This window comes from Ammospiza nelsoni, chromosome 4 (assembly GCF_027579445.1).
Source record: "Ammospiza nelsoni isolate bAmmNel1 chromosome 4, bAmmNel1.pri, whole genome shotgun sequence".
Classification (NCBI taxonomy): Eukaryota; Metazoa; Chordata; class Aves; order Passeriformes; family Passerellidae; genus Ammospiza; species Ammospiza nelsoni.
The window spans coordinates 21,012,251-21,024,918 of NC_080636.1; the positions used below are offsets into that span (position 1 = coordinate 21,012,251).

The 12,668-nt window shown below is 37.3% G+C and overlaps 1 protein-coding gene across 1 annotated transcript in view; it reads left to right on the top strand.

The window, feature by feature from the left end:
• The window catches only part of HTT (huntingtin), an 82,672-nt gene that overhangs the window by 56,549 nt on the left and 13,455 nt on the right, over positions 1-12,668 (top strand). Inside the window, exons 44-58 of the mRNA XM_059471387.1 lie at positions 467-643; positions 1,494-1,570; positions 2,797-2,935; positions 4,585-4,707; positions 5,543-5,756; positions 5,959-6,104; positions 6,645-6,822; positions 7,109-7,201; positions 7,623-7,810; positions 8,445-8,571; positions 9,427-9,527; positions 11,355-11,509; positions 11,876-12,015; positions 12,185-12,267; positions 12,537-12,667. Coding sequence (XP_059327370.1) covers positions 467-643; positions 1,494-1,570; positions 2,797-2,935; positions 4,585-4,707; positions 5,543-5,756; positions 5,959-6,104; positions 6,645-6,822; positions 7,109-7,201; positions 7,623-7,810; positions 8,445-8,571; positions 9,427-9,527; positions 11,355-11,509; positions 11,876-12,015; positions 12,185-12,267; positions 12,537-12,667 — 2,072 coding nt within the window. The remainder of the gene's footprint in view (positions 1-466; positions 644-1,493; positions 1,571-2,796; positions 2,936-4,584; positions 4,708-5,542; positions 5,757-5,958; positions 6,105-6,644; positions 6,823-7,108; positions 7,202-7,622; positions 7,811-8,444; positions 8,572-9,426; positions 9,528-11,354; positions 11,510-11,875; positions 12,016-12,184; positions 12,268-12,536; position 12,668) is intronic.

Sequence of the window (12,668 nt, forward strand, 5' to 3'; positions counted from 1 at the left end):
AAAAAAAAAAAGAAAATAAAAAAGTTATTTGCACGTCCTTTTGATCCTGAGTTGCTGCTGCAGGATCAAAACATATTCTTAACATATGCTCAGAAAACCCCCCAAGGATTGTCTGGATTTCTGTACTGTCACGTCTTGACTATGCACATGTTCTCGCCTTCTTCCAGAAAGAGATGAATCTTCTCACTCTATTTGAAGCTTTTTGCAATTTCACTTAAATCTGTAACTTCTTTCCCCTAAAAGTTTTGCTCCCTATGTTTTGTTTACTTGTATAAGAGTGAGCTTTTACAGGTACATATCAAAAAACTTATTGTTCATATTAATTAAATGACCCAGTAACTCATTCACACAAAGACGATTATATTGATCAGGTAGTTTTTTCTGAGTGTCTTTCCCTTTAAGATCTTTGTATTCCGAACTGATTGTAATTTTTTGTGTGTTTCTCTGTTCCATGCTGAACATGAAGCCCACAACCCTGAAGAAGACCTTGCAGTGCTTGGAGGGAATCCACCTGAGCCAGTCGGGGGCAGTGCTGACGCTGTACGTGGACAAGCTGCTGTGCACGCCCTTCCGCGTGCTGGCGCGCATGGTGGACACCCTGGCCTGCCGCCGCGTGGAGATGCTGCTGGCAGCAACTCTGCAGGTACACAGCAATCCCCGCCTGCCCTGGGAGGCACTTTTGGTGCTACCAGGCTTGTCAAGAGCAATGGTTTAAAGGACATCAAAATATGGTTAAGTGATTTCATTTGACAAAGTTTTTTACTTTGTATAGAGATGCATGAATTGTCGGAACCCAGGACATTCCTCTAACTGCCCTGGATGGCTTGAGACCCTGGCAAGGGGCTCGGAGACCTTGGCACAGAGTCAAAAACACCTGTGCCTTCCATTTTAGCCCATGGAAACAATTACCAACTTTGTGTGAAGAGTTACAAAGCACAAGAGTTTGAGTAGAATAATAGTTAATTTATCACAGAGCGAAAAAGTAGAATTTTGGGGATTTAGAATGGGGCTTCAAGGGGCAAGGTGGAGGAATCTGGGCATGTCCTGTCCTTCTTCTTCCTGTCCTCCATCTTTTGCTGTGATGGTGACACTTATAGATTGGTTTAGAGTAGAGACAGACTGTTAGATGATAGGTATTGGAAAATTATTGTAAATAAAGTACACGTAATTCTTAGTATAAAAAGCTAACACCACCCCAAGGGCGGTCAGTGTGCCACAAACTGACCTGCCAGACAGATCTCAGCAGGTCAGAGAAGGAATGTAATAGATAAGAACAAATAAACAACCTTGAAAAGCAAAACCAATGAATTTCAACTTCTTCAGTCATGGGGCTCGGAAAGAAGAGACTTTCTAATACCCTGGGAGCCATTTCAAGCACAGAAACCCAAGAATGAATGTTTACTTTATTTCTCTTTATTGTTGATCCGGTAAAAGTATTTTTGGGGTTTTACCTCTGTCTGTCCTGTGAAATTCTTGTGATTTTTTTCATATAGAATAGCATTGCTCAGTTACCAGTTGAAGAACTGGATAGGATTCAGGAGTACCTTCAAAACAGTGGATTAGCAGCAAGGTAAAAAATAACAAAAATACCATTAAAATGTCAAACTAAGTAATGTTCTAATACAAATTGTGCTCATTCTGTTTTCCCACATTTTGGCTTTTTTCCTAGAGGTCAGATAGTGGGTTGGTTTGGGGAGTAAACTGGGATTAAAGCCTCTTATAAGATGCTGGCGTGTTCTGGCCCAAGGGGCGGTTGTGCTGGCTGGAGTTGAATTTGCAATAACAACTACTTAAGAACTGAAGCAGGCTCTATAGGGTTGCTTCAAATTCTCTTTCCTGCATCCCACTCAGTATTTAACTTTTGAGAGACAGCAGCTGCAAATTAATTTCTTGACGAAATGTGTTTTGCTAAAGCGAACTTTATTTTCCTCAAACTTGCAAAATATTGTCAGTTCAAGCTAAATGGGCTTGGGGTTTTTTTAGTTTGTTTTTTTTCCTCCCAGAGTACTGTGTTAAAAGTTTTAACTGTTTAGTCTTCTGGCTGTTTAAACTGCTTGTATAAAAAAGAGCAAATTACTAATTTTTTAAAAAACTTCTATTTGATGTTGGAAAGATTCTTACTTACTCTTCTTGTCATTGCTGTTTGAGGTTAATATCTGTTGACTGAAATAAGTAGGGGAAAGAACCTAAAATGCGAGACTGCAGTAGATCAATAGTAATGTGCCTACATAGGTAATGTTCAATTTAATAAGAAAAAAAAATTAAAAATTACTTTGTACAAGTTCTTGATAGCAGTAGTGGAATTTGAAAAAAAAACACAAAAAAACCTGAACAAAAAAAAATTTCTGACACTGATATAAATCCAGAAACTGGAGATTTTAGTACAGTGAGGGATCATTTTTTTTAATAGAAGTATAGTTTTAGTGGATTATTGGTTAGCATCTGTTAAAATGTATTTTCTTGTAGTCAAATAATCGGTACACTAACTTTGACTCTTCTTACTCATTAAAAGATGTGCTGGATAAAGAAAGCTGTATTTTAAGATTAGGTATATCACTAATTTTAACACTAAATTAAATTTAAATCTTTATTTGTTGATGATGCTGAGTTAATTAATTTTGGCCTCTGATACCTGAAGAAAGTTTGCATCATGTGACTGCATGTATCTAACAAAAAACTGAAGACCCTACTGCTTTTCTGTCCTGGGATTGGAATTGAGTCACTGGATGTCTTTCTATTTTTAAATTATTTACAAAGCTGAGGTAGCCCTCTGCTGATGTGTTCTTCTGTTTTCAGACACCAAAGACTCTACTCACTCCTGGATAGGTTTCGTCTCATGGTAGCTCCAGACACAACCAGTCCCTCACCTCTGGTCACCTCACACCCACTGGATGGAGAAGATCAACCACCTTTAGAGAATGTAGTTCTAGACAAAGTAAGATTATGTTTAGAAAGAGTCACTAGAACTGCCTTGGCTATAAACAAGCTTTATTCTTTACAAAATATTTAAATGCAGCTTATTTTTACTGTGCAGCTAATCCTCTCAGGATTGTCATATTGTATCTCAAATATAGATCAGTGATTAATTTCATGTGTATTGGCTGACTGTTGAACTTAGGATGGATGATTAGCACAAACATAGATGTTTGTTATATTGACAGTGCTGTGAAAAATTTACCAAGTTTTGTTTCTTTGTTCAACTTTAATGGAAAGATTTATATGCAGTTCAATAGAGACAGCTAAATCTTGTTTTCTTGATGTGTTTTACTACAGTTATTAGTTTTATTCATTTGCTGAAAGTTGTTGGCTGTCTCTTGGAAGTTAAACATTGCTTGTTCAGTTTGTCCTTCTCAGCTTCAAATTACTTTCAGAGAACAATCAAGAATACTGGAATGTTTCTGTCTTTCATGAATTTAGACATGTTTATTTCCAAGAGAATTGGAAGGCTAACAGCAAGTCTTGGGGCCTTCTGTCTTCCTTTTTTCTAGTTTGTCCCATGGTACAAATAATTTCTCCTTTTCTTCTCTCCATGTTCTATAGTGATACACAGTGATAGGAAACTTCTGTAACTGAGATGGCAAAAATTATTTGATTAGCTGGAAGTTGGGATGAGTCTGAGCAGTCACTGGCTTAGGGGAGATGTTGAGACCTACTTGGACAGCAGGAGAAAATGCTGTGCCCAGAAACCATTTACCCATAGCTTTGTCTTCAAATTACCCCCAAAATCTCCTTTGTCTGTCTCTGTAAATTCTAAACAAAAGTAGTTTTTGTGCTTCCCCTACAACTTGTGCATGGTTCACAGAATCATAGAATATCTTACATTGGAAGGGACTCATAAGGATCAATGAGTCCAACTCCCTACTTCTCACAGGGCTACATAAAAATAAATCCTATCACTAATAGCACTGTCCTGGTGCTCCTTGAACTCTGACAGGTTGAGTTGTGTTCTAATTAATTAGTGTCAGCAAATTTATTTGAATCTCTGAAAAAAAAAAATATAATTTACATTTATTATTTATATATATGTGGCACTTGCTGCCATGATCTAGTTGAACAGTTAGAACATCGGCTGGACTAGATGATCTTATAGGTCTCTTCCAGTCTTGAAAATTCTGTGATTCTGTGATATATATATATATATATATATATATATATATATATATATATATAATTTGAAGACTTTTCTTCCTTCATTATAATATTGTTTTTTCTCTAATTAGTGTTATATTTCTGTGACTATTGAGTATCCCATGCTTTTTTTCTAGATTGTCTGGTCAGGTTTAGGATCCTAATACAAGTACCTGCACTCTATATTAAGATCAGTTTTTCCTCATTTCCTGTCCAGACCTTATGGAAATAGACAGTTTGTCACTGAACATTCATTGGTCCAGTTTAAGATGTTCCATTTCCATTCACCACTCGTTTGTTTTGCCTTGATTTTTAATTTAAGGGTTTTGGTTTTCTTAAATAATGTAGCCTATGAATGTCTTAGGCATTCAGTGCTAAAGAGCAGTTCTCCCTCCATATCCTGTGTTGTTTTTTGGAAACAAGTATGTAATAAATTTCCTTTTTTGATTGTTGAAGGACTGGTATGTGTCCCTAGTGCGGTCACAGTGTTACATCAGGTCTGACTCAGCACTTCTGGAAGGAGCAGAGCTGGTAAATAGGATTCCTCAGCCTGACCTCAACTCCTTCATGACCAGCAAGGTAACTTGGTCAGAGGAAGATGATGAAATTAGTTCAAGTGTTCCTATTGGTAGTATTAATAGATTACATTCCGAAGTGTTTAGATTCTTAAATGTAAACATTTCAAATTTGTGTAATGCTGATAATATATACTGATAATACTAATTCACTTAATATTAGAAACTAAAATGGTAGATATTTGTGTAAAACAGTGGATATCTGTCTAGCAATGTTGCTAATAGTAACTTACTAGTAGTACAGGTTGAGTAGATTGAGTGGAAGCAAAGGTTTATTTATGTATTGCAATCAGAAAAATCCAATTTTACAGTTTTACATAATCTTGATTTACCATACAGTCTCTTCCAAGGCCAGCTGTTTCTGTCACCTCTTCAATATCTGTGCTGGATGACTTGCAGTAAGCTAGTAACAGGCCACAGACAGTAAATCTGGCATAAAGGACAACTTGTATCTAAGGATGTCTTTTGTTCAAATTATCACCATTATATTTGCTGCTGGTATGCAGAAATAATAGAAAAAAAGCTTGATTTGTTTGAAAAATTATTACTTGAAGATTCCTTTACATATGTCATCCTTAAGCTTTATTCACACATTGTCCTGAAAATTTGGAATAAGCATATTGATTTTTCTTTCCAAAATGGTACTGGTTGGAATTGAAATTTGGAGCCAGTGTGAGCTAAACCATGTTGTTACACCACAGTAGAGCAGAGGTGCTAGTAATAAGTTAGTTAATCAATAAACTCTAAATTTGCCTTCACATTGGTGTATTAGAATAATACCACCAGTTACTTAGTTTGACTTTAAAAGCAATTTTTTAAAATTTCCTCTTTGATTTCAGGAATTCAACCTAAGCTTGCTAGCACCTTGTTTAAGCCTTGGCATGAATGAGATCTCAAGGGAGCAGAAGAGCAGCCTCTTTGAAACAGCTCGAAGGGTAACTCTGGACCATGTGTCTTCTGCTGTACAAAACCTTCCAGCCAACCATCAGGTTTTTCAGCCACTATTGCCAACTGAGCCATCAGCCTACTGGAAAAAACTAAGCGACATCTTTGGTAATAGAAATAATGGTCTTTTAAAGTTTATTCTCTCCTCTGCAAAGATACTTTACAGATGTCTTGTGAATACATGAACTTACTATTTAAAAAAAAAAATCAAGATACCTGGCATAAAAGTGCTTATGAAATAGTTCTGAAAAAGGTTTATTGAATGGAAAAAAATTGCAACTGCTAGATTTCATCCAGTCTTATTTTATAGGAGATGAGGTGATGTATCAGTCTATGATGACACTTTGTCGTGCACTGGCTCAGTATTTGTTGTTACTCTCAAAACTACCAGCTGGTCTCCGTGTTCCTCCTGACAAAGAGGGTGACATCCTGAAATTCGTAGTGATGTCAGTAGAGGTAAGAAAGTACACCATAATTAAAGATGTGATGAAATGTTGGGAGAGGGAACAACTCTGATGTGACTGATGAGAAGGAAGGATGTGTTGCTGTTGCAGTCAGTGCTTTGTGTGCATTGTTTATGTCACATATATTTCAGGATGGGAAAAAGTCTTAAACTGATCGGCACTGAGTAATTTTGTTTGGGGCAATTCTTTTGTCTTAACTGTAGAAATTTCTTCTTAGTGTTTATGTTTGACTTTTGCTAGTAAATCAGGTTTGGGTTGTGGGACAAGGACAGCTTTATACAAGGAGAGGTTGATTGATTGATGGACTGCTGCTGGCATTTGGGAGAATGGGTCTTGCACTGATTTTTGGGACACTTAACAATATATAGATAATTTTCTTGTACTTAAAATAAATAGTGTTTTCTCGGGGGAAAAAAACCAATATTATTTGCTACTAATACTTTACATTTTGCTGAGTTAAAAAAATTCACTCTCGGTTAGAAGTTCTGTTTTGAGAGTTTGCTGTTAATGGGGAACTTCTCTTTTTTTACAGGCACTATCATGGCATTTAGTGCATGACCAGATTCCATTAAGTGTAGATCTTCAAGCTGGTCTGGATTGTTGCTGTCTGACACTACAGCAGCCTAGTCTCTGGAATTTGCTGTCTTCTGCAGCTCATGTGACATATGCTTGCTCCTTAATTAACTGCATTAGATTTATCATAGAAGCAGGTGAGTGCCGTTTGATCAGCTAGGAGAAAAGTTTTGTTAATAGATTGCCAGTCATCATTGATCAAATGCTGTGTGTCTGGAATATTTCCTTGGAGTTCTTATTAATAATTAGTTTGACACATTTAGCTTTTACTACTTTAATTTTCTGTTTAAAATTTAGTGTTTACTTTTGAACTTGGCAAATGCCTTGGATGTGTCAAACATTTGACTACTATGTGGTGTTGATTAAAAAATGGAATATGAAATAGGTAATAGCTGTATCATTCAAATATTTTCTCCAATTCAGTTGCTGTGGAACCTGGTAATCAACTTCTGAGTCCTGAAAGAAAGAATACTTCAAAACCTTTAAGTGAGGGGGAAAGTGATTCAAATGTACAGAGTAAGTAAACACTGAATTTTGCTTCTACCCTGAACGTTCACTGAAGAAATATTCTTGGTACCCTTTCCATTACTATTATTTTTAACAATGCAAGTTCATCTGAGACCTTATTTGTATTTGGTAAATGCCTATTAAATATAGGTTGCCATAATTTTACAGGTATAGTTGCTTTTTCTTGAAAGTGATACATTAATGCAGATTTTTCTTTTGGGGGTTTCTGTTAGCTGTGCAGCATGCTACAGACTGAGCTTTTTAAAGTGTGGGACTTTAAATTTTAAAAAATTGTTTGTGTCCTTATTGTGGTTTTATCCTCTTTAATTAACATACTCTTTTGTTAAGAATTTTTTGTGTTTCTGTCTTTTTAAATTATTTGTCTTTTGAGTGGATTTGTAAAGCTGAATTTCTTTCTCTCCCAACAAAGAAACAAAACACATAATTGCAGCCTGTGAAATGATAGCTGAGATGGTGGAATGCTTGCAGACTGTCTTGTCACTGGGGCACAAAAGAAACAGCAGCATCCCTGCATTTCTCACTCCTGTCCTCAAGAACATCATCATCAGTTTAGCAAGGCTGCCTCTAGTGAACAGCTACACCAGAGTACCTCCCTTGGTATGTTTATTATGCTTTGCTTTCAGGACTTTAAAAGTTATTGAAAAACTTTGAAAACCAAACATGGTGCTGCATCTGAAGTTCTACTACAGTAGGACTTCAACCTTCAGCTGGTTTGATCAATCAGTTTTCTTTTTGAACACTGAGTAACAAACAACATGTGCAAGGCCACTTCTCTGTTTCTCAGCACTCTGTTTCTGAAGGGATGTAAAAACATAAGTTTTCTGGTTGAAACTTTTTTGCCCCCTTCTGAGGTATCAGTGTGCTTTTTCAGGCATCAATAGTATGTGAACTGTCTTCCTTAAATTCCATTTCAGCATCATTTCTGCACAATTTCTAAACTGAAATACGTGACAGGAACTTACTTGCTTCTATATCTAAACTTGGACCATAAAACTGGATAATTAATTTACAGTGGGAAGTATGATGGAAAAAGCCCTAAAATAACAATTGTGGTGTCCACTGTATATAAGTTTTGTTAGATGTTCCATCTTCCTTTGAGTATTTTTCTGTTTAGAGAACTACTTTTGTTTGCTGATGTCTTGTTGCCTTTGAAGGGTGCCTGTATATTTAGAGCTGTGATATAAATACTAGATCTGGTTTGGGTAATTAAATTTTCATTATTCTTCTTTAGGTCTGGAAATTAGGCTGGTCACCAAAGCCTTCAGGTGACTTTGGCACAGTTTTTCCTGAAATCCCAGTAGAATTTCTCCAAGAAAAGGAAATCTTTAAGGAGTTCATCTACCGCATTAATACACTTGGTATGTACAAAATTAAATGAATACACTTGGCTCTTATTGGGCATTTACCTGTGTTTTGAAATTACTGAATAACTGTATCCGAAACTGTTTGCTGACTTTTGTTGCTTATGTGGAAGACAGGTCATATTTCAGAGCAGGTTAGTAATTGTGTACATTTTGTTCAATGAAGAGAATAAATTATAGAAATAAAGCCAAAAGTTATTCCAGCTCATGGAGATTTCAGTGTGTTCTTGCAGAATGACCATTTGTTTTCTGGAGCATGTGCTTGACAGTATGTTTGAGAATATTTTGCTCCCCCCCCCCCCCCCCCCCTTTTTTCTATTAATGCACAGTATAAAGTCCTGGGATAAGATACCTCTGTAACCTACCTTCAGCTCAGACATCAGATATTTGGGTTGGACAAGAAGGTCCTGAAAAAGTACTTCCTACCCAAACCATTCTATGAGTGTCTTAGCACAGTGTTTCCAGTCCTCTCCATCGTCTTGGAGCCGAAGGAGAGAAACTGCAATGTTGTTCTCTGCCATTCCTGTCCACACCTAGCAGATCACAGAATCACAGAATAAGCTGAATTTTAAGGGACCCACAAGGATCGAGTCCCAACTCCTGGCCCTGCACAGCACCATCCCCAAGAGTCACACCATGGGCCCGAGAGTATTGTCTAAACATTTATTAAAATCTGTCAGGCTTGGTGCTGTGAGCACTTCCCTGGAAAGCCTGTTCCATTACAAGCACCACCAAAATGAATAGGAAGTGGTATGAAACTAAACCTGTGGAAACAATGTACCTTTTTTTAGTGCTGTTCCTTGTTTAGCTTTGTATTGAGACATCAATGGCTATCTCTGAGTGTTTCCATAGGGTGGATCAGCCGTACTCAGTTTGAAGAGACTTGGGCTACTTTGCTTGGTGTGCTTGTAACTCAGCCCATTGTAATGGACCAGGAGGAAAACCAGCAAGAGGTAATGTATTCATTGTATTGTTAAAGGAAATTTTACTTAAACCAAGAAAAGTGTTTCTATTAATAAAACTGTAAAGCAGAAAAGAAGTGATTAACACTAAGGATTTTTTTTTCTATTTTGTATTTCCTTTTTCTCATATCCTAGTGAGATCAGACACATCCATCTTCTGGCTTAGAGCCTCTGCAAGCATGCAAATAGTGAGGAAAAAAATTAATGAAGCTGTTTCAACTCTTTATTAGTACATTACTCAACACAGTTTTTGGGGTTTTTTTTGTAAGATTCTTGACTAGAAATTAGTTGACCTGAAGATGCATGTTCATGTGCCTTGCTCCCACTTTTAGATTGTGTATTGGATATCTGGGCTTCTAGCTTAGGTAAATGTTCAAAATTCAGTGGAGAGCATTTGGGGATCACAGCTGAAGAAATTTAGAGCAGAATTTGTGTCTAATTTATATAACAAAATATATGCATTTATGTACCAATTCCTATACCAAATATTTCTGTCCAAAGAGCAGCAACAAAACTGAGGCTGGGGCTAAGAGAGCTGAAGGTGTTTAGTCTCAGAAAGGCTCAGGGGGATCCTCATCACTCTCCACAGCTACCTGAAAGGAGGGTGTAGCCAGGTGGGGATTGATCTTGTCTGCCATCTCTCAAATGAACTCCTTAAGTTGCACCAGGGGAGGTTCAGATTGGATATTAGGAAAGGAATTTGCACTGAAAGAGGGGTTAGGCATTGGAATAAGTTTCCCAGGGAGGTGATGGAGTCACTGTCTTTGTAAGTGTTCAGTAGGGATGTGGCACTTAGAGACGTGGTCTAGGGGTGATTATGGTGGGAGTGGATTAATGATTGTACTGGATGGTCTCTGAAGGTCTCTTCCAACCTTGATGATGCTGTGAAAAGTCAAGATGAGAGTGAACTTGGCTATCATGAAAGAGATTTTCCCTCTTCAGTTGTCTTAACCTACTAGCAAACTGATTTTAGTGCGTTCTAGTTCTTTGACCTGAAAGGTTCTTTCCATAGGCTTGTTCATGATCCTGATGGTAGGTGCAGAGCCTAAAGCAGTTTGAAGAATTTAGAGGACAAACTGTGGATCCTGAGTAGCAGACAAAGAGTTTTGCTTCTCTTGCTTCCTATGTGTCAGACTGCAAAAAGGAATAGGAAATCATCATCCCTCTTTGCTGGGTTAGCATTTTCTGTTGGTTATACAGGCTTGGACACCTTGACTTAACTGCTTTCTGCTTAATGGCCATGTTGGGTCAGACTTAGGGTAATCTAGCCCTTGGTTTTTCCCTATTTGTCATGTAGAGAGTATTTGTTGAACAAGAATAATATTGCTCCCTTGCTTTCCAAGGCAGATCCGTATGTTCAAAATTGCAGATATTTTAAGTGCTGTTGTAAATTTCAGTATGTTAATATTTTCTGAAATAAAAATAAAATTTTTTGGAAGCTGAACATTGGTTACCATCTTCTAAAGAACATCAGATGCATTTGTGGTCTGATGCTTTGTTTCAACAAGTAACTAATGGGTAGCTGCAAAGAAAGAGGCTGAACACTTTAAAAGAAGTTCTGAAATGGACATCTTGAGGTTTTAATGCTGTTGGGACAAGAGACGGGTGCATGCAGAGTGACTGATGAGAAGGAACGATGTGCTGGTGCTGCAGTCAGTGCTTTGTGTGCATTTTTTATGTCACATATATTTCTGGATGGGAAAAAGAGCAGGTGTCAGGCTTATTAACGATAAGTCAGTGAAACCTGACAAACTGATATTCAGAGCTTTTGGAATTTTTTTTTTTAACAATTCAAATTACAGTGAGTTCATTTTACAGGAGGATACAGAGAGGACCCAGATCAATGTTCTGGCAGTGCAAGCCATAACCTCCCTGGTGCTGAGTGCCATGACCATCCCTGTTGCAGGCAATCCAGCAGTCAGCTGCTTGGAGCAGCAGCCCCGCAACAAAGCTTTAAAAGCTCTGGACACGAGGTATTTGTTTTCACTTGTTTTCAAATTCATAAAACTTGTGGTTAATACATAACAACAGCTGCTTAGTCTAGTTGTAAAAAAAAATATGTGTAGATTGTATTTTCTAAGTTAGAGTATGTATGGATGGATCTATTTACATACAAGTTGCATGGATTTAGCATTGTGAACCTGCTGACTTAAAAGATTATCTGAAAAAGATAACATCTTAATAAAATCTAGTAAACAGTGTGCAGAACATATTTTTCAACATTTCATTTCCCTGATACTGAAAATAAGCATAGACACACAACATTACAGTGTGAGCCAGACTTGCAAAAAACTGTTAAAGGAAAAATCTGCTAAAATTGATTTCTCTTGGGCTTTTAGGTTTGGGAGGAAGCTAAGTGTTATCAGGGGAATTGTTGAACAGGAAATCCAGGCAATGGTGTCTAAGAGAGATAATATTGCTACTCATCACTTATACCAAGCTTGGGACCCTGTGCCATCACTTTCTCCTGCTACTACAGGTAAGTGCTTGTTTGTGGGGGGGAAGGGGAGACTGAATTTCTTTCACATTTAAAATGTGGGAAAGGTACTCTCAGAAGAATTTGAATTCCAGTTTGTGGAAAATTAAGCCATTTTCACATGTGCTTTATTATGCACTTTTAAAAAAATTCATCCTGTGTTTCATTGCAGGTGCTCTTATCAGCCATGAAAAACTCTTACTGCAGATCAATACTGAACGAGAAATAGGAGATATGGATTATAAATTGGGACAGGTTTGTTTACAACTTTACACTTGATTTTCATTACATTTCCTCCAGTTCTGAAAAATTAATTAAGAAGCATTGCTTGACATCATAAAGAAACTAAAAGCTCTGAATAATGCAGGATAGGTCATAACTGGGTGTCTCCTCAGCTAGAGGCTGTGTTTTGCCTGTCATTTAAATGAAAATATGTTTGGCTTCTAAGATTCTTCTAGGCTGACTACTGGGGAATTGAATGCACTTCTTTGCTATTTGTTTTTCTCTTTTGTGTGTGTTGCAAGGTCTCTATACACTCTATATGGTTAGGAAATAATATCACTCCACTGAGAGAAGAAGAGTGGGGTGAGGATGAAGAAGATGAGAACGATGTACCTGCTCCTTCCTCACCACCTACCTCTCCTATCAACACTAGG